This window comes from Elephas maximus, chromosome 6 (assembly GCF_024166365.1).
Source record: "Elephas maximus indicus isolate mEleMax1 chromosome 6, mEleMax1 primary haplotype, whole genome shotgun sequence".
Classification (NCBI taxonomy): domain Eukaryota; kingdom Metazoa; phylum Chordata; class Mammalia; order Proboscidea; family Elephantidae; genus Elephas; species Elephas maximus.
Genome location: NC_064824.1, coordinates 45,333,901 through 45,359,102, shown reverse-complemented (window position 1 = coordinate 45,359,102; position 25,202 = coordinate 45,333,901). Strand labels below are relative to the sequence as shown.

At 38.5% G+C, this 25,202-nt stretch overlaps 1 protein-coding gene across 5 annotated transcripts in view; it reads right to left on the bottom strand.

The window, feature by feature from the left end:
• Nucleotides 1-4,576: 4,576 nt before the first annotated feature.
• Nucleotides 4,577-25,202, bottom strand: part of MBD5 (methyl-CpG binding domain protein 5) — a 150,772-nt gene continuing 130,146 nt past the window's right edge. For all 5 annotated transcript variants that reach the window (XM_049887157.1, XM_049887159.1, XM_049887160.1 and 2 more), the window contains 3 exons: nucleotides 22,296-22,369; nucleotides 9,905-9,980; nucleotides 4,577-5,831 (listed from right to left, as the gene is read on the bottom strand). In XM_049887157.1, coding sequence (XP_049743114.1) covers nucleotides 5,760-5,831; nucleotides 9,905-9,980; nucleotides 22,296-22,369 — 222 coding nt within the window. In that variant the 3' untranslated portion in view covers nucleotides 4,577-5,759. The remainder of the gene's footprint in view (nucleotides 5,832-9,904; nucleotides 9,981-22,295; nucleotides 22,370-25,202) is intronic.

Sequence of the window (25,202 nt, the reverse complement as noted above, 5' to 3'; positions counted from 1 at the left end):
GTTTGTCTAGACCCCCTGCTTTCCTCTTCAGCCGTGTTTCTCTTTGTGGCTCTCCTTTGCATGCTACTCTTCAGCCATTCTTCTCTCCTGCCTCCTCTGACCTCCCAGCCTTGGCACGTGCTGTTCGCTCTGCCTCTAACATGCTCTTCTTCACCTTCCCCCATGCCACACACTTCTTTGTTTAACAAACTCTCATTCATCCTTCCCTGATCCTCACTCAAGCTCCCACACCCGTTAAACTAGGTCAGGGGCCCTATGCTGTGCTCCCTTATCCTAGCCTTTATCACTCTTTATTGTACTTAATGTTTAATTGGTTGTCTCTTTTGACAGAGGGTAGAGAATAGGCCTTTCTTCTTCACCATTATACCCTCATTGCTGGGCACAGGATGTCAATAAATGTTTACTGAATGAATATCAGTGATACCTCCAAGATCTACTGAAGTGCTCTGTCAGAACTTAAGAGGGGATCACACAAAAACTATTGATACCTGAACCAGGCTGCTGTAGAAGCAGTTAAAGTATGTTTCCCTTAGCCAAGTTCCTCATCTCGGCCCATGGGAGGCAGTGACACTATCGCCTGGAAGCTCTTCTCGCAAACTCGGAGCCATAAGTATTTGGGCAACTCTCCTAAGCCACTCCCTGGGAGTTCTCAAAACATGATTGCCCTGGGTAGTCAAGGATCAGAAGTGCTCAGTGTGTTCAAAATGCAGCTGAAGCTGTTGTATTCACTTCCTCAACCACAGGCTGAGAGGCACACCTTTGGTACAGATTTTGGTTGCTTCTACGAGTCAGTTCCCTGCTGATTACAGCACGCAAACTGTGGCTGTATTTTACCAGGCTCTATGCTCCCCAGCTGATTCCCTTAAGACAGTGGTGTCAACTTTCGTTATACCCCCCCCTTCCCACCCCAAGAGGCATTTAATAATGTCTGGAGCCATTTTTTATTCTCACGACTTGCGAAGCAGCTAATGGCATTTGGTGGGTAGAGGCCAGGGACGGTGTTAAACATCCTACAGTGCATAGGACAATACCTGCAACAACGAATGATCCAGCCCAGAATGTCAGTAGGGCTGAGACTGAGAAATTCTACATTGAGGTGACACTCTGTAGCCGCCTTGGTTCACAAGACCTGTTGTTGTTGTGTACCATCAAGTCAATTCTGACTCCTAGCGACCCTATAGGACAGAGTAGAATTGCCCCATAGAGTTCCCTAGGCTAAAATCTTTATGGGAGTAGATCTCCAGGTCTTTACTCTGGAGGAGTGTCTGGTGGGTTTGAACCACTGACCTTTTGGTTACCACCAGGGCTCCTTTCATAAGACCTTGGACCTGCTTATCTGTGTGGTACTTTCTAAGATGTGTGGAAACAAAGCAGAAGGTTAAGTTAAAGAACAATAAGAAGGCTGAGGTTCTTCTGTCTGTGACTAGAAAGATTCATAGTCTCTCTCTAAAGTAGAATAACTCAGTATAGGGAGTCTTCCTCGTAAGATCCCAGTCCTGGATCAATGAATCCCCTATAGAAACCTCATAAGCAAAGCACTTGGCATGGAATTAAATAGACTCTTGAACTTGAAAAGGAGTTTTGGTGAAATCAAAACCATATTTTTCACAGTGAAAATGTTCAGGTCATTTTCTTTTCCTAAGAGTATAACCATTTGGACAAAAATATTCATTTGAAATGCGGGTGAAATGTAAACTGCTACTCTTCTACACAGACAATCCAGTGTATTTATACTTAATCCATAAAGGCATGATGTTACAAAACACATTTGTATATTGTGAAGCCATGTGGCATCAAATTTTCCAATTTATAGACAACTTTGTATTTACATAACAAGTTATTAAGTCAACCATTTTTACGGTTTATAAAAGGTCACTGAGGTACACACACAGTGTGTATAAAAGCAGATAAGGCTGATAATACATATTTACAATAAATACAAATTAATCTTTCATATTTGAAGATAATGCTTTTTATATATTTGTTTCTATATCAGACTCCTCACTGTTAGCAGGATTTCCCATGCTTGAGTTGTTTATTGCTTTTTGGCTCACTGATTTAATACTCACTTCCGGATTGTTTACACAGATGGATTACTAATGTTCTTATTTCTTTGGCTAATGCAAACATGATAGAGTAAATGAAAGAAAAAGATAAGCTAATTCACGATTACAGGTCTGGCTGGTGACATTTTTTGTTCACAGCCCCCAAATGATGCACAACTCACCTCACATGCTACATTGAAAGTCTTGAGTCTCGCATTATAGCATCTGGGCACGAAGAGGCAAAGTAAACAAGAGGCCAGATTTTAGGTAAGGTCTAGAATCTTAGCTTCCCCCCGCCCCTCTCAGAAAGCCAATGTCACCAGCATCTTAAACATCTTAGATTTTACAATCTTAATGCAAACTTGTGACTTGCAAGGGAACACTGCAAACTGCATGGAAAATTACCAAAGTTAACCACAATGTGTTATCAGGGTCTGAAATGAAAAAAGAATAATCTCGTGGGGCAGCTTAGTTGAAAGTCTTCATAAAATTTACAGAAAGTAAAATAACCACCCTCAGCTCCTCCCACAATCTGCTGCAAGGTTCTGTTTAAATAAAAAGGCTGTGTTTACTTAAAAAACTGACATAGTAAATAAATAACTCAAAGGTACAGTCCAAATAAAAAAGTGGCCCATGATATCATGAGGGGTAAATATGCTCCTTAAAGCGTTTTCATTTCACAATGGGACTGAAAAGTACAAACCAAAAATGTTCCTTAAAATAAAGAAAAGCCCCAGACTGCTTTTAATGGTACAAATAAGACAAATCACACAAGAGCTGCTCAGTGATTTCTCACTCATTTGAAACGATACTGAAAATCTACTTAAAGGTATAGCTGATTCTCCTTGTGCTTCCTAGGACTGTGAAGAGGACAAAAAATAGAATACATTTCCTTTTCCAGCAGGGGGACTATTATGTTCTTCAAAGGAACAAATTTTTTTCATTTTGTTTCCATTCTTGGATTTGTTTTTGAAAAAATAAAAAGACTTTTTTTTAAGGGAATAAAAAATTAACTAAAGAGGAAGGGCTGGCCTTCATTTTTTAAAATAAGTGAATTAGCTTTAATACAAAGAGAAAGAAACAGCTCTCTGGGCAAAATTCAAGTACGAGTGACCAATTTTTTCAATTGTAAAGTAGGTGCAACATTTTAAAAAATGTTACAGCACTGCATGACCTGTAATGCTAACAATATTTGAATTAATTGCTTACATGAAATCATAAAACTGCAAAATAAAGAGAAAAGGAAAAAAAAAAAGCCCTTGTGGACTGAAACTACACCTAGCACCCACATCAAGCCATAAGCGACCAGTGAAATCATGGGCATGAACGTACTTTACATGGTCTACCGATGTAAAGTATACATTGGTGGGGAGGTCCAACTTAACTAGCTTAAAATATCCCAAAGAAGCCTTGGTCTACACAAACTCTGTCTGAAGACAGAAAAGACTAAAACAAAACCAAAACAAAACTACACACGCATACACACACAGACACACCCCAACACACGAGTGTATCCGTGAATAAAAACAACCATGTAGACAAACCAGTCGAAAAGCAGATTGATGCAAAAATGAATAAATAAATAAATAAAGGACAACATTATTGATCGAAACATACCAAACGCATCAACTTGTAACAAAAATGTGTCAAGTAAATTACACAAAAGTGACTGCACGAAGGACCGTGGGAGGCAGTCCCACCATTGCAGGAAAGACAAAATGAGTCTATCCCCAGAAGGAAGGATCCCTGCCTCCAGGCCATGAAGCCTAGTGTAGCCAGTTGCATTCCATCTGGCTTAGGGCTAAGTAGGGGTGAGGGTGGGAATGGAAAGGAGAGGGAGACGCAGGAGATGAAGAAGAATTAAGAGCTGTTGCTATCAAAAGTGAGCCCAGGTGGCGCGCTCTGTGCTGTGGCCCCAAGAAGCCATCTTGAGAAATGACCTTGGTCTCTTTTTCCTGAGTTACTGGAACTCTGCTACATCACGGGACTGAGGCGTTTGGGGCAGTTGAGAGAGGAGGAGGCCTGGAGGTGGTGGGCACTGGGGGGTTGAGAGCTTGCTATTGGATGCCTCCCAGCAGCACCGGCATTACACTGCTGAGTGAGGCCCAGGCTAGAGGGTAAGGCAGCACTCACTAGGGGTTTAAGGTGGGGGCTGGTGGTTCCAAGAATAAAGGGATAATGAATCCTTTCTTTTGACGATCCATCAACTGAGTCAGGCTGGAGGCCTGCAACTATGCTTCACTGCCTGGGAGATAAGGTTATACCACCACCACATGGTGAAAAAAAGACAGAAAATGATGTTGTGCTACATTTCTTATTAATTACCTTGTACTTTACAATGGCTCACAGTTTTAGGTTTGTCTACGTGTAATGTATTATTTTTTCTCTAGATTTGTTTCACATTTTTTTTTTTACTTAATATAATATAAATAATTTGGTTAATAGAGTTAACCTGCACATTTCAGCCACATTAATATATATGAGAATCTGCTAATGGTACAAATAATTCTTTAAATAAAATAAATCTGGTATGTTACATAATACTGATAAAAATTACCATTGCTAATAGTTCTTACAAGCTACCTTAACTTCTGGTTTAAGTAATACTGATGAATGGATATGAAAATTGCTGTCATAATTCGTATTTATTTTTGCCACTACAAAAAAAAAAAAAAAAGGAATCATAATCAACCTCAACTCTGTTACTGGTTTCCACGGGGCTTTTGCCTCCATGTATGCAAACAGAAGGTTTTACCTTGTCAGATATAGTTTGCCACATAACTCAATTCTGATCATCAATGGTGGTGCAGGATAGGCAATCTAGCTCACCAGGTGGCTATGACACATTACCTACAGAAATGGCTGAATAAAATATTACATCTAGGATTTTTTTCTTTTTTTATAAAACCTATACTACTTTAAAACTTAGGTAAAAAAAATATGCAACAAATGGTTGCAGTTTCTGAATTCTTAATTTAGACCTGTGAGCCCTCATCCCTTTAGAAATTGGTAAGGTCGCAATTTCCTAGACACCCGAAATCGAGTCCAGTGCTTCCAGGCAAGTTCATTCCAAACAGACAATATAAATGAACACTCAGTGGTATGAAGTGTATGTCATAATTCAGGTATTACAGCATCATGCCTTTTCTCTGCTGTTAAATACAAAAACAGCATCTTTTACGTTATCATAGAAAAGCATTTAGGTTGTATTTTTATTTATCACTTTACACTGGTAGTCTCTGGTAAGTGTACTCAATAGAAACCAAAGAATTTTGTACACTATTTCTTTGTACAATAAAAGATAAAGTGTGCATTAGGTACGCTTGTACATGACAATATTGTACAATATTTACATTTCTGATATCACCATGAAATTCTGTATTTTCTATATACAACATTGAAAATTCTTCAGAAACATTTGGACTATTTCTTATAATCACAATTTTAGTATCATAGAAAAAGAGTTTCTCAGTAATCTCTTGACCATCCACAACTATCATCTTTCAGGGATTTTTGATTCATTTTTTCCAGCATTCATTATCCTTCCTGATCAAAAAATATTCTATCGCTGTTTCTTTTAGCACCCTGTGGTGGTGGTAGCTCTCTGCCATAGTATAAATATTGATCTAACCGTGGCTATATCAATACCTATATACAGACATATCTGTGCACGTTCCATTTGATAAACACTGCGCATTAGTGGAGTAGTCCCTGTTATCTGGAGATCTTCCTCCTCTTGGGTTTGGGGGGTCTCATTTGTCTGTCTCCCTGTGGGATTTGGTGAACCTGGAAATAAAGAAGTGAAAAGAAAAAAAGAGGTTGAAATAACAGGATCCAGTTTCTGACAAAAAGCAGGGTAGGGGACAGGCTCTGGCTCTCATTTTCAATCTCTGATATCCTTCAGGCATTTAAATTTTCACCAAGACCCTGATCTCTGTCTGCCCACAGTCACTGCAGAGAACGAGGACTTCTAGAAACCCCTAAGCAGAGAAACACTCTGAGGACCCCAATCAACAGTAGGACACAAAAGAAAATTCAGTGGGGAATGCATATGCACTTGCTACCCCCACTGTCATTTAAGACAAAAATAAAGCCTTCCCCATCAGAGATCCATCCCTAGATCACCCATTTCATTACCACCTGGAAAAGTAATTACATACCGAGCATGTTTCATCTTCTCTTCATCACCCTGCTTATTTTACAACTCCTAAGAAGGGTCAGTCAGAGACGATAAGCACACGCACACATAGCTCAGCCCAAGGATGTTTGTTTACGAGAAGAGTCAGGATGGAAAACAATACCACTACCATCTGTTGGCAGATCTGAGCTTGTGTAGTCTGGAAAGACCAATTAATACAAGTATCTTTATGGACTAATGCAGGAACTAACAGCAGTTAGGGCTGTGTGTCACACTGAACAGGGGTTGAGTAGCATCAGAGCATGAAGCCAGGTATTAGAGAGCAGGTATGGTTTTGAGGGACAGAGAGACAGAGGGTAAGTGCTAGAGAGGGATCAGGTACCCTGTATTGTGTTATGGCTACTGATGGGAAGAGGCAAGATCAAGACCCAGGAATGCAGAATGGGTCCAAGGAAGTGGTGTAGTAAATGCATAACAGCCAGCTCTCTGTAGGGGGCAGGGGGCAGAAGGGGACACAAGCCCATTGCAACATTGGCCAATTTCAACTGAGGAAATATTTCCAATGCAGCCAATTTCAAGATACCAGTATGATATCATGGAACTCAGAGTTGGGAAAAGATGTATACAATCAGCTCTCAAGATCTGCTACAAGCTGTCTCCACCACGCTATTAGCCTATGTTTTTATATAAAACATACGGAACTGACAGTGTTTCCAACTGTATCAGAAATCTCATAGGAGAATGGTTTTTACAGGAGGAAGAGTGAAAATCAACCCAGGAGCTCTTTCAACTATAATTCGTCTTGCTTGTACCATTAAAAGCAGTCACAGTGTTCAATAAAGCAAGCTCTACTGCCATCCACAAAACAAAAAAGTAAAATTCAACAGTTGGGTTTAGACCAGGAGTGTTCAGAACTCTAATATCCTTTCCACCTCAATTATATGTTTAAAAATAATGTTTAGACAATAGCAATGGCCAGTGCTATTCAGAGCCAGATACAAAAAGCTTTTTAAAAATATTTAAACTTTTAAAATAATGTTTATGAGTTTCTTAAATTGCTTCCTCCCCTCTAGTCTCTGGTAAGAAGTCCTGGTGGCACAGTGGTTAAGTGCTCGCCCGCCAACTGAAAAGTTAGTGGTTGGAACCCACCAGCCGCTCTGCAGGGGGAGAACGATGTGGCAGTCTGCTTCCGTAAAAATTACAGCCTGGAAACCCTGTGGGGCAGTTCTACCCTGTCCTATAGGGTAGCTATGACTCAGAATCAACTTGACAGCAACATGTTTGGTTCAATGGGTTTTAATCTCTGGTAAAGAGCCATAACTGAGAAAATTGAGAAAAGAAGCCTTTATCAGAGATTGCACACTGTTAATTTGTAGATCAAACGTCTAAAAGATGCATTTCATTTAGCCATATAATGTCTTAATATTTTTAAAGTAGTTGTCCACACTAAGAACATGAAAAAATTTGCATAAAAATCTATGTTTTTAGCTTCTCATGACAATGGGAATATCTTGTAACCTGGGCACAGTTTCCCACATGGCTGCGAACTGCTGGAGCATGGAAAAGGAGCTCCTCCTGGAGTCAGCACATGCCCTCCAGGTTGCCATGGTCCCCATCACTCTCGACTGCTGCTGGCCACAAAGGCCAAATGTCCTAAGGCAAAGACTAGCAAGATGCTCTCCAAGCCTATTTTCTCTTTTTCCTGAACAGTCACACTGTATACATTTCCCAGTTCATTTCGGTTAAGAAGGCCACGCAATTGAGTGAAGGCAATGGAGTATGAGCGGAAGTCATGAATTTCCAGGCCTGGCCCATAAAATCTATCCCAGCAGTGCTCCGTGCATACTCTCTTCTCGATCTGCTGGACTGGATGCAAAGATCTATTGGGGCACTCTGAGGCCCTAAGGAATGATAGAGAATCTGGGTCCCTGAATAACTATGTAGAGCAACCCCTTCTCCAACCAGTATCAGACCCGGGTGAACAATAACCTTTACTGTATACAGCCTCAGGAAGCCCTGGTGGCCCAGTGGTTAAAAGTGCTTAGCTGCTAACTGAAAGGTCAGTGGTTCAAACCCACCAGTTGCTCCATGGGAGCGTCTATAAAGATTTACTGCCTTGAAAACTCTGTGGGGCAGTTCTACTCTGTCTTATAGTGTCACTATGAGTTAGAATCAACTCAGTGGCAATGGGTTTGGTTTTTGGTGTTGAGCCTCTGAGACCAGGGGTTGGTAGTTGGCCTTCCCTGACCAGTGCATTCTTGCTGGTATTTCTAAACCTATTTGAATTGCCGATTCTGTTATACCTGATCGGCTTCACTTATGGATATTACTTGTCTAGTCCTAGGCAGCATTAGGAGCCCTGGTGGCACAATGCTTAAGCGCTTGGCTGCTAACCGAGAGGTCTGCAATTCAAACTCACCCAGTGGCTCTGAGGGAGAAAGACCTGGCAATCTGCTCCCATAAAGATTATGGCCTAGAAAACCCTGTGGGGCAGTTCTACTTTGTCACATGGGGCTGCTATGAGTCAAAATCAGCACGACAGCACATAACAACAACAGGAGGCATTTGGGAGTCCCTGGGTGGGGCAAATGATTAAGGTGCTAGGCTACTAACCAAAAAGTCGGCAGTTCAAACACACCCCAGAGATGCCTTGGAAGAAATACGTGGTGATCTGCTGCCGAAAGGTCACGGCCATGAAAACCCTATGGAGTAGCTCTACTCCATACACACAGGGTTACCGTGAGTCAGAATCAACCTGACAACAACTGGTTTGGTTTGATTTTGGTTAGAAGGCATGTGAGCTTGCAATCTCAGCTCTAGACTTTTCCTATAATTATGTCAGGAAATTTAATCTCTCAGGGTCTCAATTATTCTATCTGTGGAATAAGGGGTTCGATTACAAAATCTCTAAAGCCTATACCAATCCCACCATTCTGTAAATCTATAATTTAAATCTGTCATTCAATAGTCATCAGATATGATGTTTGGATTCAGGTTATCTTGTTAACACAAAGTATCAGGGGGAAAAAATTATCCTCTGTTGTTAAATAAAAAAAAAAAAAAGGACTTCGATAATTCACATTTTTTTGAGATTATCAAAATTATATTTTGAGTGTTTACATTAGCCAATATGTGAATTAGAAGATAATGATTACACATCTCACATTCAATGTTATTTTATGCAGAGCTCAATGAAAATGTAAAGAAAAAGTAAAGACACTACTCTAAAACCAGAGTTGTTGGCATTAAATAATTTAATGACAGAATTTTGAGCCAAATATTTGATGTTTTAGGTAACAGTAGAACGGAAAGGCAAGTTGGTCTCCACCCAACTATTCAATCTCACTTTTTTGTTCCACAGAGTGAAATTTATATTATTGAATATTTAGACACCAGTAATGGCCACTGCTATTCAGGGTCACATGCAGAAAGCTGTTGTTTGAACTTCAATATTTTCCTGCTCTAAGTTTAGAAGAATGTTACGTGGGAAAAACAAAAGTTACTTATCTCAGAAAAAAGACATAGTTACCACTGCTAGGTTATTTTTTTGTTAAAAATTACTTTGAATCCTTGTTGATATCCATCTTTTTTCTAGCCTAGTAACTTAATACTGACTGCTACAACGTGAATTGCTTGACAATATTCAAGAGATTTTACCAAAAAGTGCAAAACAATTTATTTTCAAAAAAGTACAGCATAATGGAAAAATAAATTAACTTACAGTCCCAGACATTTTGTCCAGTTCACTCATGGCCTCATGAATAGCAGCTTCTAAATGGTTATTTAGCTTTCCACTTCTAGAATAATGAAAACAACACACCAGATTAATAAAGCAAAGAAACAAAATCTCAATTTAATTTCCTAATCAGAAAACAAAAGTACCAATTCCACAAGAGAAAGTCAATTTATATTCACATTTGGCAAATTCAGATAACAAAACATCACTCTGGGACATTCCACTGCATACTAATGATAAAGTCACGGACCTATTTTTTAAAAATGAACACATGAGGTAAGGAAATGAATTCTTTCTCCTTCACATGCTTATTCCACAATCTGGTAATTCTGGAAGAAAGTTGGGCCACAGGCCTTCTTCCCCCAAGCGCAGCTGACGTTCTCACAGGCCCGAGCCTTGTCTCTCAGGCAGCCAGGCTGTGTGGCTTGGGAAGGGCGGGGGCCTGAAGTGCAGGCTCTGGCCACTAGGGAGCTCCCTCCGCTCTCTCTGGAGCGTCGTGGCATCTAACCACTAGCAAGAGAAGGCTAAAATTCTCGTGCAGGTTCTAGGTGAGAAACAGCTTACCTCACTGCACCTGAGGCTCTGTGCCTGGGCCCACCACATTTTCCTAAAAACCAAAATGATGTAACTATGTGAACAGGTAAAATGACAGTCTCAGAATGTCTGACCTTTTCATTACACGTTTGGTCTGCATAACACACATGTACATCTGCCATTTTTGAAACTTAGATCTTATGAAGCTGTTGAACTGATTACTAAAATCAAATACTTCTGCAGTTATCATACCTTCGCCTATTCTGAGGGTTACCTTATTTTTCCTCTATACTTATGGTGGCGTAGCGGTTAAGCATTCGGCTGCTAACCAAAAGGTTGGCGGTTTGAACGCGCCAGCCGCTCTGCGGGAGAAATGTGGCAGAAGCTCCTGCAAAGATTACAACTTGGAAACTCTATGGGGCACTCGACTCTGTTCTATAGAGTCGCTATGAGTCGGCATTGACTCGACAGCAATGGGTATGCATATACGTAATTATCCAATTATTCTGAGTACTAAGGTGATTTATTTTATCCTGTCCTGACAACTACTTTTTTAGTTTGACAACTACTAGAAAAGCTGCAGAGATAAACTCTTTTCATAACAGGCTGTTAGCATGGCTTTCCAAGAGTTAAGTCTTATCTCAGCATTTACATAGAGGTGGGAAATTTGCAGTTGTGGGAGAATTTGGCTCACAATCTCGTTTAGCTTGGCTACCATAGTGCTATAAAAATATTTTTGAACTTGAATGCCTTTAGATGAGGCCTTTCAGTTCATCACAGTCTTCATCAGGATTCATTCTCATACACCAGGACTTGAAAATTTACGTATTTTGTTTCTGTCTAGTCCTTGGAGAACTCTGGGTTTTCAGCCTCTGAGTAGCATATTGCTAGACACACAGTGTACGCCCGTATATTTGCTAAATAAAAATATTTGCCCAAAGCTGGCAGGGATTGTACTTGAACTCTGGAAACCATATATGCACTTAACTCAGTTTAACTGAAAGAAAAAATTAATGTATTGATTTTAACCATATCGTAAGGGTGACACAGCACCCACCCTTACTCCCCCCACCTTTCACTGGCCTGTAAGTTAGCCTCTGTCTTTTATATTTTTCCCAATTATTTTTAGAAATTTAAAAAATACAGAAGAATGCATAGAAAAAAATGAACAACTCTCCATATACCCACTTCCCAGAGCTATTAATAAACTCTATACTTTTACATACAAGGCTTTTTTATTTAAAAAAAACTAAGTTGAACTTCCCATTTGTCATCAATCCCAGTACCATTTCTCCCCCCCACCCCCCACCATGCCCCGTCCCCAAAGGTGACTGTGCTGTATATCCTTACTGTCCATTTTTTATATTTTATGTGTTATATCCATGAACAGTTGATAGTATTGTTCTACGTTTTTATGTACACAGAAAAGGTGTCATGATATACATATTCTGCAACTCTGTTCCTGCTGTCATTGTTTTTAAGCAATGTTTAAGTTATTATAATCTACTCGTTCCTTTTAACTGGTATACTTACATATTTCATCATGTATATACTTTTATTTATCTACCCATTCTAGTTTTAAGGGACTTTGGTTATCTTGTGGACTCAGTTTGAATTGTTTTCCAATGAGGGGTTTGCTAAGCATAATCCCGGGAGGCTGGGTGGGAGTCCAATCACTGGACACTGCAGGGTCAGCTAAGCTTGGCTAAAGCTGGGCTGGGGGCCCTTTTTGTGGGCTGCTGGCCAGGGTCCTGACAGTAATAGCTGCCCAGCAATATCACACAAGTATAATGTGTTAAGTAGATAGATACAGCCATAATATTTCTTTTGTATTGAGAAGAACAAGTTTTCAAAGGCATTTCTTTTTTTATTTTAAGATCTTATCAGTTTAAAACTGATTACATAAAGTTCTAAATATCTAAAAAGAAGCTAAAACGTTTCAATGAAAAACAACCAGAGAACCTTAGTCCTCTCACGGTTTTATCTTAGAAATTGCTACTATCTATTGATAGTATGTGCCAAGTATCTACCATGTGCCAAGAACTGTGTTAAATCTCTCTGTCTCACTCTATATGATCTCATTTAATCCTTGTGATAATCCTATAAAGTAGGTATTACTACAACTGATTGCATCCAGTACTATGCAACTTTTAGGGAAAACTGGGGAAATATCCATCTTCTACATTTTTGTAATATAGAAGATGGATATTTAACTTCAAAAATTTTCAAAAGTAATAAACAGAAAAAGTCATGAAAAATCATTTCCTAACTATGAAAAATTACAATCGCATCACTGTTAAATTTCAAAATGATTCAATAACATTATTGGTTGATTGGAAAGATAGACTTTTAGGAGTTTTGTCATTTCAGTCTTTAACAAGTTACTTGAAATGTTCGTGAACACCTTGTGTTAATTTAAGTTAAATTATTAGAGTATTCTTCCTTTTACAAACTTACAAAATAGTTAGAAGAAGGAAAGTTACTACTTTGGGAAGAGACAATAAATACATAGATATGGGGAATGAAATTACAGTAGATTCTCGTTATTTGTGGTAGTTGTGTTCTATAACATCACTGCAAATGCTGAATTAGTGAATACTAAACCATTGCTCCTGGGGTAAATATAAGGTTAGGTTCCTGTGAGCCTCTGGTCACATTTTCACCAGCTGATTAATACATAACCTTGTTTTATGTGTGCTTCCGTTTAAAGACATCTTACCTAACATATATTTTTCATTCATTAACATTGAACTCACAGCTAACAGTTACAACTCAAGCCTGAATGAAGCTTATTCAACATTTTCTCTGTAAGGGACACCACAGCCTTCTTGCACTTAGAACACTAGACAGTCCTCAGCACTATGCTTGGGGGCCATTTCAAACAGTGATATCACCAACAAAAAGCACAAAAATTTGAAAAATGTGGCATTAAATATACCACCAAGAGGACTTTTGTTTACCTTTGAGAGCTGAAACAAGAAGGCAGAGCACCACTTTATTCCGTCTCACCTGGGAATGTGTGCGTCAAGCCACTCAAATTTTTCTCTGCTCTGTGCATGTCTGCGAATGACCGTGAGTACTGATTTTGGGGTAACCAAAAAATTTTAGCATACAGGTGAATTTGCAAGTATAGAGTCCATGAATAACGAGGACTGACTACTTGAATATATCATGAGAATCAAGAGATAGAGACTCTCCTAGATATCAAATCTGCAGAGAATATTTTTACACAAACTGGTCAGGTTAAGGAAGAAGGAACTGAAAAATCTCCATGAGTTCAGGAAATGAACAATTAGTCAAAATCCAGTCTTCCAGTCCAGAGGGCCTCCCTGTGGAGTCTCTTTTGCTATTTTCCATTCCCTGCTGACATTTAATAATAAACATTTTTACTAATGGACACTCTAAAACCTACTTGATTAAGCACTAGATGTTCATATAATCACATTTCTAATTATTAGTGGAGATAATTGCCACTTCTCATTTCATTGCATATATTGTCACACGTTATCCTTATCTCTACCAGTTAAAAAAAAAAAAAAATCCAGGTACACATCTGTGAATAGTACAGGAAGTAGGAGGGAAATGAGAACCTGCATGTTGCTCCACACTGTCAGTTTAGAATTTAAGTGACTACGGTGATGTAGAAAGGAATAAATTTGGATAAGATCTAAATAGAATCCTAGACTCTGAAACTCATGAAGTATGAAGAGCCAGGGAAATTTAACATGCTAAGCATTATTTCTTGGCTTTAAAGTGAAAGTGAGATTTTTTTTAATCACTTAATCATTTTCCAGCTGTATAAAAAAAATCAGGTTACCAAATACATTTATATGTACATGTAGACAGAAGGTTTGATCTTTCACTTAAAGAAAATCATAACATATCTAAAATCTGTGGAATATTCTCTTTAATGAAGCTATTTCTAATTTTAGCTACAAAATTACTCTGAGTAGTATGTTAAATAAATATGTTCATATTTCCTTTGTGATTATTCACATCAGTTTAAAGATATTTATTTATTTACAGTTTGGCTGTAGGAAAGTGAGGATTAAAATGACTGCCCAAAGTTCTAAACATCTAGTATGGCAATAGAAAGTTTCAGCTGGAAAAACAGAAAATTTTGTTTCTTTTACCTGTATCTTTATAATAAATATAGCTATTTACTAAATTTTTATGTGCAAAGTACTTATGCTAAGGCTCCCTCTGTATTACTTCATTTAATTCTTATAACAATCCTAAGAGGTAAGTATTAAGATACTCATTTGAGAAATAGAAATTTAAGCTCAGAGAAGTTAAGAAATGTGACCAAGGGCATACAGCCATGATGTGGCGAAAACAAGATTTGAACCATCTTGTTCCAAATGCACCTTCCTTTTTTTAGCCTCTTCCCATCAGTCTACAAAAGCAGCAGATTTTGTCATTAAAAAAAAAATTCTTCTATTGTATTCCTCAGGAATTTTCACATGAAGAGTAGAAAGAAGAGTAAATATTAGTTCTCTTAATATTCTTATTCTTATTTACTCTTCAACCCATGGGCAGTTTTTACACCCACCGCCCTATTGGGAACTGCTCTCACTAAGGTCACCAGTGGCCTTCAAGCTGCCCAGTCCAGCTGAAAATTTTTAGGTCTCATCTTACTGGACCTCTGCGGATCATTCTATCATCCTGGAATTCTTTGGCTTTCAAGACTCTGCTTCCCCTGATTCTCCTCCTCCTTTTGGCCATTCTTTTCATCCTCCTAATTAAATCTTCAAATGCCCCAAAATTCAATCCTCAGCCCACTGCTCTTCAAGTTGTTCAAAGTATCTGTGTGCTCTCAATCATTTTTTTATATTTTTCTAAAATTTTATTTTGTTGTTGAGAATATTGCAGCAAAACATAGCAATTCAACAGTTTTTACATGTACAATTCAGTGACACTGATTACATTCCTCAAGTTGTGCAACCATTCTCACCCTCCTTTTCATTCCTCATTAACATAAACTCACTGCCCCCTAAGGTTCCTATCTAATCTTTCAAGTTGCTGTTGTCACTTTGATCTCATATAGATAGTGCTTAAAAGAGCATAATGCTCAAGGCAGACATTTATTATTAAACTATTGTTTGGTTTTAAGATTTCAGGGGATATATTTGGTTTAAGTTTTTAAGATTATCTCAGGGTAATAGTTTGAGGGGTTCATCCAGCCCCTACGGCTCCAGAAAGTCTGGAGTCCATAAGCATTTAAAATTCTGTTCTCCATCTCCCCCTTTTGATCAGGATTCCACACGTTGCATATCTGCCTCCTATTCCTGACTCTCCTTCTTCTTCTGTTGCTCCAGGCAAATAATCAAGTGTCATGCCTTGAATGGCTGTTTGCAAGCTTTTAAGACCCCAGGCACTATGAAACAAACTAGGAGGTAGAACAGAAGCACTAAACATGTTATTAGGCCAATAGGCCAATTAACTGGGATGTCTCGTGAAATCATAACCCTAAACCTCCAAAGGAAGGAACCAAATTCCTTGAGGTGTTTGGTTGTTCATAAGCAGCCTTAGCACCTACTCTTTTGTTGTTGTTGTTATAAATATATCACACAACTTCGCCAGTTCAACTTTTTATAGGTGTACAACTCACTGACAGCAATTACAATAATCAGCTGTGCAACCTTACCCTTAATCAATGTGATTTTCCCATCACTGTTAACCCTTCTTTCCCCTTCCCTACCACCCCTGGTCTCTATACATTTGCCTTTTCTTGTTTTCTTATGTAAGTGAGGTCACACAATATTTTTCCTTCTGTGTCTCAGCCATTTTTACACTAAGAAATACTACTTCTCCCTAGTTTCAGACTGGTGTGCACAACTGCCTATCCCACAGGTACCCCAAATCATCATGTTCAAAACTGCACTCAGCAGTCCCCCCTGTACTCACCATTTCAGTCAGTGCTTCCACCACCCACCAAGTCACCCACACTAAGAAGTAGAGTTGTCCTTGGTGTCCTGCTGTTCTGCACATCCCAAATCAATCTCCATGTTCTGTCAATTTTACCTCCTAAATATTTCTGGACCACGTTATTTCTCAGCCAAACTCATTAGCCCTCTCCTGGTTTGGTCCTTATCCTCCTTTGTCTGGACTTCTGCCATGGCCTCCTGAACAATCTCCCTGTCTCCAATATTGTTCCCTTAAAATGTATCCTCCACACAGCCATATCTAAAGTGAAAATCACCTGCCCCCTTCAGGCACTACCAATAGATCAAGGATCCTCTTGGCTCTTACTGGGCCCTCCAAGATCTGTTTCCAGCATCTCTGGCTGCATCTCTTATAATTTCCTGCCAGACATTTTACAGTCCATAAATCCAAACTGCTGATTTCATCTAAATGCAATCCCACCCACCCCATCTTTCTCCTTGTTTCCTTTGCTTGGCTGATACTTGTGTAATTAATGTGTAAGACTGGCTCAGATATTATCCCCTCTAGGAAGTCTTCCTTTACCTGGGATTAATGACCTTTCTCCATGGTCCCAAAATACACTATACATATCACTATTGTAATTTTCACATTATAATTATTTGTTTCTGGATCTGTCTCCTTCACTAAACAGTGAGATCGAGGGACTGTAGCACTGTGCCTAGTACAGATTATTTTTTTTCTTCTAAATTAGTGTCTTTTATTGGGGAATAAATAAATGATTAGGATCAACATATCACTTATTAACTATGTGACCCTCAACTAACTATTTAAGCAATTTGAGTCTAAGTCTCCTCATCTGTAAATTGGCTCAGTAATTCTGACTTATCTTGTGGTTGGAAGGATAAAAGAATGGATTTGAAATCACACATATAAAATGTAAAGCATTCTACTGGGAACCTACAAGACAGTGCAGTCTAGTTAGACAACAGTGTGATAAATAAAGCTGTTTTTACTAACATTTGCTTTATATTTTTTCCTTTTACCTCTCTAATCCAAACTCTAAGGTTATGGTTATCATAAGGAGAGTTCCTTTAAGAAGTACCATTTAGGGCCCATATTATTTCAGCAAAAATAGTAAACTGATTTTGAAGAAAAGATTTTTAAATTGCTGTTTGTTATTCATTACCTTTCAGAAACTGCTTAACAGCAAATGTATGAGAAAAATCCAGCTCGTTTCAAGGTGGTTTTTCTAAATATTTGTAGTAGTAGTTATTTCATTTCTGTGTTAATCAACTCTGTTTTGGATATTCTGCACATAATCAAGTTAACTATTTCAGTGGAGGAAGTACTTTCTTTGGAATAGAAAGAAGCAGGTCCTGTTAAATATTTAACAGCAAATAGCCCACTTCAAATTTGTGATGTAGGTAATTTGCAATATCCTTCCTTTCATACAGGCCTTGTATTGATTTTACAGGCCTTACCCTACTACTAAGCTCTGCATAGGCAAGTGTCACTTCAGTCAGAGTAGAGGGGACCTAGATCACTGAGTTCCTTATCAGACCTATAGCGAAGTTGTCTGGCAATCTACTTGGCCCTTGCCATGACCAATGCCAACTTGTTACCATCCAAAGAAGTCCTGGACACAGAAGCACAGGAGTTTGCCCTTGTGGTTGTCCCTTTTATATAAGACATCATAGTGAGGTGACCATGACTCGCCTGTCAGTTTTTTATATGGTGGTGGCTTGCGTGCTGCTGTGATGGTAGAAACTATGACACTGGTATTTCAAATATCAGCATGGTCACCCATGGCAGACAGGTTTCAGCAGAGCTTCCACACTAAGACAGACTAGAAAGAAGGACCTGGTTGTCTATTTCTGAAAAAACTGACCAGTGAAAACATTATGAATAGCAGTGGAACATTGTCTGATACTGGGTGGAAAGATGAGCCCCTCAGGTAGGAAGGCACTCAAAATACAACTAGGAAGAGCTGCCTCCTCAAAGAACAGTTGAGCTTAATGACATGGATGGAGTAAAGCTTTTGGGGCCTTCATTTGCTAATGTGGCACGACTCAAAATGAGAAGAAACAGCTGTAAACATTCATTAATAATCGGAACATGGAATGTAAGCATCTAGAAAATATAAATCTAGGAAAGTTGGAAGTCATCAAAAATGAAATGGAACACATAAAGATCTATATCCTAGGCACTGCTGAGCTGAAATGGACTGGTATTGGCTGTTTTGACACAGATAATCATATGGGCTACTATGCTGGGAATGACAACTTGAAGAGGAATGGCATCGCATTCATCGCCAAAAAGAACATTTCAAGATCTATCTTTTAGTACAATGCTGTTAGTGATAGGAAAATATCCATATGCCTACAAGGAAGACCAGTTAATAAAACTCTTTCAAATTTATGCAGCAACCACTAACGCCAAAGATGAAGAAACTGAAGTTTTTACCAACTTCTATAGTCTGAAATCCATCAAACATGCACTTAAGATGCACTGATAATTATTGGTGATTGGAAGGTGAAAATTGGAAACAAAGAAGGATCGGTAGTTGGAAAATATGTCCTTGGTGGTTAGAAATAATGCCTGAGAGTGCATGATAGGATTTTGCAAAGACCAATGACTTGCACATTGCAAATACCTTTTTCAACAACGTAAATGGTGACTACACATGTAAACCTCACCAGATGGAATACACAGGAATCAATCAACTACATCTGTGGAAAGAGACAATGGAGAAGCTCAATATCATCAGTCAGAACAAGGCCAGGGGCTGACTGCAGAACAGACCATCGATTGCTCCTATGCAAGTTCAAGTTGAAGCTGAAGCAAATTCAAAACAGCCCATAAGAGCAAAAATACAACCTTGAGTATATTCACCTGAATTTAGAGGCCAACTCAAGAATAGATTTGAGGCACTGAACACTAGCGACTAAAGACCAGATGAGTTGTGGGATGACATCAATGACATCATACATGAAGAAAGCAAAAGGTCATGAGAAAGACAGGAAAGAAAGAAAAGATCAAAATGGATGTCAGAAGAGATTCTGAAGCTTGCTCTTGAACATAGAGCAGCTAAAGTGAATGGAAGAACTGATGAAATAAGAGAGCTGAACAGAAGATTTCAAAGGGTGGCTTGAGAAGATAAAGTTTTATATGACGTGTGCAAAGACCTGTAGTTGGAAAAACAAAAGAGAAGAATGTGCTCAGCATTTCTCAAGCTGAAAGAACTGAAGGAAAAAATTCAAGCCTTGAGTTACAGTATTGAGGGATTCTATGCGCAGAACATTGAATGATGTAGGAAGCATCAAAAGAAGATGGAAAGAATACACAGAATCAATATACAAGAAAGAATTGATTGATGTTCAACCATTTCAGGAGGTAGCATATGATCAAGAACTGATGGTATTGAAGAAGTTCAAGCTGCACTGAAGACACTGGTGAAAAACAAGGCTCCAGGATAGACAGAATACCAATTGAGATGTTTCAACAAATGGATGCAGTGCTGGAGGTGCTCACTCGTCTGTGCCAAGAAATTTGGAAGACGGCTACCTGGCAAGCTGACTGGAAGAGATCCATATTTGTGTCCATTCCAAAGGAAGGTGATCCAACAGAATGCAGAAATTATTGAACAGTATCATTCATATCACATGCAAGTAAACTTTTGCTTAAGATAATTCAGAAGCAGTTGCAGAATACATTGACTGGAAACTGCCAGAAATTCAAGCTGGATTCAGAAGAGGACATGGAACGTGGGATATCATTGCTGATATCAGATGGATCTTGGCAGAAAGCAGAGAATAACAGAAAGATGTTTACCTGTGTTTTATTGACTATGCAAAGGTATTCAACTGTGTGGATCACAAGAAATTATGGATAAAACTGTGAAGAACGGGGATTTCAAAACATTTAATTGTGCTCCTGAGGAAACTGTACATAGACCAAGAGGCAGTCATTTAAACAGAACAAGGAGGAACTGCATGGTTTTAAATCAGGAAGGTGTGTGTCAGAGTTGTATCCTTTCACCATACTTATTCAATCTTTATGCTGAGCAAATAATCTGAGACGCTGGACTATATGAAGAAGAATGCAGCATCAGGATTGGAGGAAGACTCATTAACAACCTGCGATATGCAGGTGACACAATCTTGCTTGATTAAAATTAAAAAGGATTTGAAGCACTTCCTGATGAAGATCAAAGACTACAGCCTTCAGTATGGATTACCCCTCAACATAAAGAAAACAAAATACTCACAACTGGGCCAGTAAGCAACATCATGACAGTCAGAGAAAATGTTGAAGTTGTCAACGATTTCATTTTACTTGGATCCACAATCAACAGCCATGAAAGCAGCAGTCAAGAAATCAAAGGATTGCACTGGACAAATCCATTGCAAAAGACTTCTTTCAAGTGTTACAAATCAAAGATACCACTTTGACGACTAAGGTACACCTGACCCAAGCCACAGTATTTTTCAGTCACCTAATATGAATGTGAAGCTCTGGTGGCACAGTGGGTTAGAGCTTGGCTGTTAACCAAAAGGCCTGCAGTTTGAATCCACTAGCTGCTCCTTGGAAACTCTATGGCGCAGTTCTACTCTGTTCTATAGGATCGCTATGAGTTGGAATCAACTGAACGGTAACGTGTTTGGTTTTTGTTTGTTTTTAATATGAATGTGAAAGCTGGACAAGGAATAAGGAAAACTGAAGAACTGATGCCTTTTAATTATGGCGTTGGTGAAGAATATTGAATGGACTGCCAGAAAAATGAACAAATCTGTCTTGGACGAAGTAAAGCCAGGATGCTCCTTAGAAGCAAGCATGGAGAGACTTCATCTCATGTTATCATGTACTCTGACATGTCATCAGAAGAGAGCAATCCCTGGAGAAGGACATCATGCTTGGCTAAATAGTGGACCAGTGAAAAAGAGGAAGGCCCTTAAAGAGATGGATTGGCACAGCGGCTGCAACAATGGGCTCAAGCATAGCAATGATTGTGAGGATGGTGCAGGACCAGGCAATGTTTCCTTCTGTTGTACATAGAGTTGCTAGGAGTTAGAATTTGTTCAACTGCACTTAACTACAACAACAACAAGTGAGGGGAAGAGATTCTTCTCAAGATTTTTTATTTTCTAAATTTTTGCCTCTGGCAGAAACTATTGAAGACACCACAGAAAGAGTCTTTAATAGATATTAGTGATCTCATTATATAATCATTTTTTATAAAATACATTATTAATCATTCTGATAGCTACTTTGTAAAGCTTGATGCAGAAGCAAAAGTTAAAGTGATATTTTTTTAAAAGATGGTAAAATTCAAAAACATTAAGCCTATGTGTCAATGTTTGGGGAGAAATGTGACAACCATTTTATAAATGAACAAAATTAATTAATAGTCAATTCTTGGTAGTGTGATAGCGTGGATTATAGCAACTGAAAGGGTATGTCAATCATGTATTTTTAAATAACTTTTCATACACATATACACAAGTACATTTGTAGTTCTCACTTAATATGAAATAATGATACCTAAAACTGCCATAATTATTTACATGTGTACAAGTGGGGGTATTTCTCCCCAAAGTATTTGAGGTTCAAATGGGTACTTCTGTGACACTTCCAAAGACTATTTAATTGCTACACATCGTGAATATTAATCACATTTTCTTTCTCACTCAATGAGTGGAATGGAGATGGAGGAGTGAGGAAAGAGCTGAGGAAGAGGCACATCCCCCACACAGCATAAACAAAATGTTAAGAAAATATTTTCTGGAATAGCTAATTCTGCTTGCGAATAACGGTCTTCTTTGGTGATAACTATTAAATTGCACTTAGGCAGGCCACAAGGTGGAAAAAATCAGTGAGTTTCATTATCCCTTTGAGTGAAAACCAGTAAATTATATCCTTGAAAAACAAGAAAAAAAAAAGGGGGGGGGCGGCTTACTTTCTGTTCCTTTTCCGGGCTCTGCTGTAGGCTTCCAAACCTTCTGTTAGTGTCTTCAACTTCTCGGGCTCCACCTGAGTGAAGGTACGAAGACCAAACCACATTACCCAGACCTGAAATTGTTAAACACTGCTTTTACTTTCTTGCCCTTCCAGCAGACACTGCATGGGGATGGGGAAGCTGAATTTTCACTGCCTGTCAAATGTCTGTCCTTGTTCAATCAGAGGTTGATTTCGTGGCTCCAGGCTGCAACATCAATGAAAGTGAAAGACCATCTGGCATTGAAATTTTCAAAATTTTGAAAATCATGTTTGGGAACAAAACCTGGAATTTAAATAACCTCACAAAATCATATGTCCCAGAGATCCTGGCTTGCTTTGTCCACTGACTGATACTCAGCAAATCTGTATTCCATCAGGGGAGGACAAAAGAAGTGGTTAGTGATGGGTGCGGGGTTTGGAGACAGTGGGTCTGAGTTTGAATTCTACCTACTCACTTCCTGGCATGAGTAAATACTTAAATTTTCTAAGCCTCGGTTTCCTCCTCTAGAATATGAGGACAATAATACCTACCTTTCTGCTAGAATTGTGAGAATTAAAAGACGACAAATCACATTGACCACTTAACCTACCACAGAGCACCTTTATTACCTAGGCTCTGCAGATGACACAAAACTAGTTTGGCAACAGGTCACACATAGTCTTTACTGATGTAGGAAGAGGGTGTGGCTACACCTTAGGGGTATGTCCTGTCCACTGCCTTGCTTCATCACTGCCAGATTGTGTGAAGATTGCTACCTCCTAACAGTGGTGACTGGGAGAGGGGTGAGTCCATTCTGATTCATGGCGGCCCCATCATGGTTCCTGAAGTCACCACCAAAAAACAATAAATAGAAAAACTTGTATATGACTTGTGAATAAAAACACCTTTAGAAAAACATTGCTATTTTTATTGATCTGTAAAAAAAAAATCCCCCAAACAATAAAACAATCTAAGTAAAAACAGCATCACTTGATGTGCAAACACAGCTCCAAAGCAAGTCTCCCAGTCATCTCTTCTTCCAATTTTTCTCCCACCTCAAGCACTTTTATATAAAAAGTCAAAGGTCACCAACGCCTCATGGGTAAGAAAATAAACACTAATAAGTAAGAAAATGATCAACTTTTGTCTTTATATCTTCTTGACCAATTCATGAATATCATTTATAATTTCTCCTTGACCCCCGCAAATCTAGTACACCATAATGATTAACAAAGTGTCTCCATGATCAAGTCTGAAAATGGCATTTCTAATTATTCAATGAGAAAAACAGCTAAATAATGGGAAAGTTTTCCTTCTCATGATTTTTGTACTTTGTCCTAAAGAATCCAGGTATATACAAAGTTCACTGGGGATAGCCAACCTGTTGTATGCAGAACAAGAGACAACTTTGTTCCAATGACACTTTACTGTTAATTATAATAGAAGCCATGGAGAAAAGTGTTCTATTGGGATGACTGGAAAAGCTTAAATAAGTTGAATGTATCCACGTGGTGTAAAAAAAAAAGAAGGTGCCTGGATACATTTTCCCATTTCATGTTAGAAATGAGGTTCCATCTCATATTTGCTTACATGAAGGGAATATGAAAGATGTTTCACACATTACATTTATGTAATCTACAGGTAATTCCATTTATATTCAAATGATCTTCTTGGCCGTAGGAAGGAAGCTTTCCTGAAACAAAGCTTGTATTAGACACAAACAGAGCTCACTGGCGACTTAATGAGAGACCTCAAAAGGGACTGATACAAGCAACAGAACAGAGATTCACATTGAATCAAAGCAAGAAGCCATAATGAAAACTTACTCCACTGGTCTTAATTTTAAAAACTAACTTAGGTCAAACTACTTTTTAAGTCTTCAATTTTTTTATTTAAATGAGGAAGAAGGGGGGCAGTAAAAACATTTCTATCGTGTTTATTATGTAAAAGACATTGTTCTATCATTTAATACAATAATAGAACTAGTATTATTTTTATTATTTTACAGATGAGACTCAGTGAGTTTAAGTAACATGGCCGGAATTAAAACTCAGGTCTGACTCTTAAAGTGCTCAACCTCTCCCACCATACCAATACCACCACACATTGAAATATACAGTTATAAACACAGACACACACCCCACTACTACCATTAGCACTTTGAGAAAGGCTGCTTTGGTGTTTAAAAAGCACCTTCATGTTCACTGTCTTTAGATTCTCTCAATAACCCTTAAAGGTGTGCACAATCATCTCCACTATACAGATGAGAAGAGCACTAAAGCTCAGAAAAGTGGCATTCCTAACAACATCCAAATCATTGGCAGTTAACCCAGGCCTCAGCCTTGGTCTTCTAAGCTGAGTACTCTTTCCATTATGCCATTGCCCAACAACAGGAGCTGGTGACATTGTAGAAATAGAATGGGGAAGTGAAGAAGGAGAGAGGGAGCGTTTGGTCAGCTGTCTTAACTCTATTACGAAATATGTTATGTGCATACACATACACTAAAAAATTAGGTCAAACTATTTTAAATCAAATTATATATTTTCAGAAATTTAGATAATAATTTGGACAGATTTCTTCTACATTTTTGTAGGTAAAAGTAATCAGTGTCTACAAACCAGCTTTGATAATTTCCAGTGATTCTTCTGAAGTAATTCTCTACCATGACTTCATCATTTAAATCTGACTCTAAGGCTCTAAGGTTCTCTTATAAAAAACTTTATTATTTATAAGGAATTCAACGACCTTGAAGGAAAAATGAACAGTAGTGTTTTCTGAAACTAAATATAAATAAGGTACACACACAGACACAGACTCTGTATTTTTGGTATAAGATTATATAAATTTATAGGCAAATGTCGAGTTTATTATGTTTCAGAATTTTA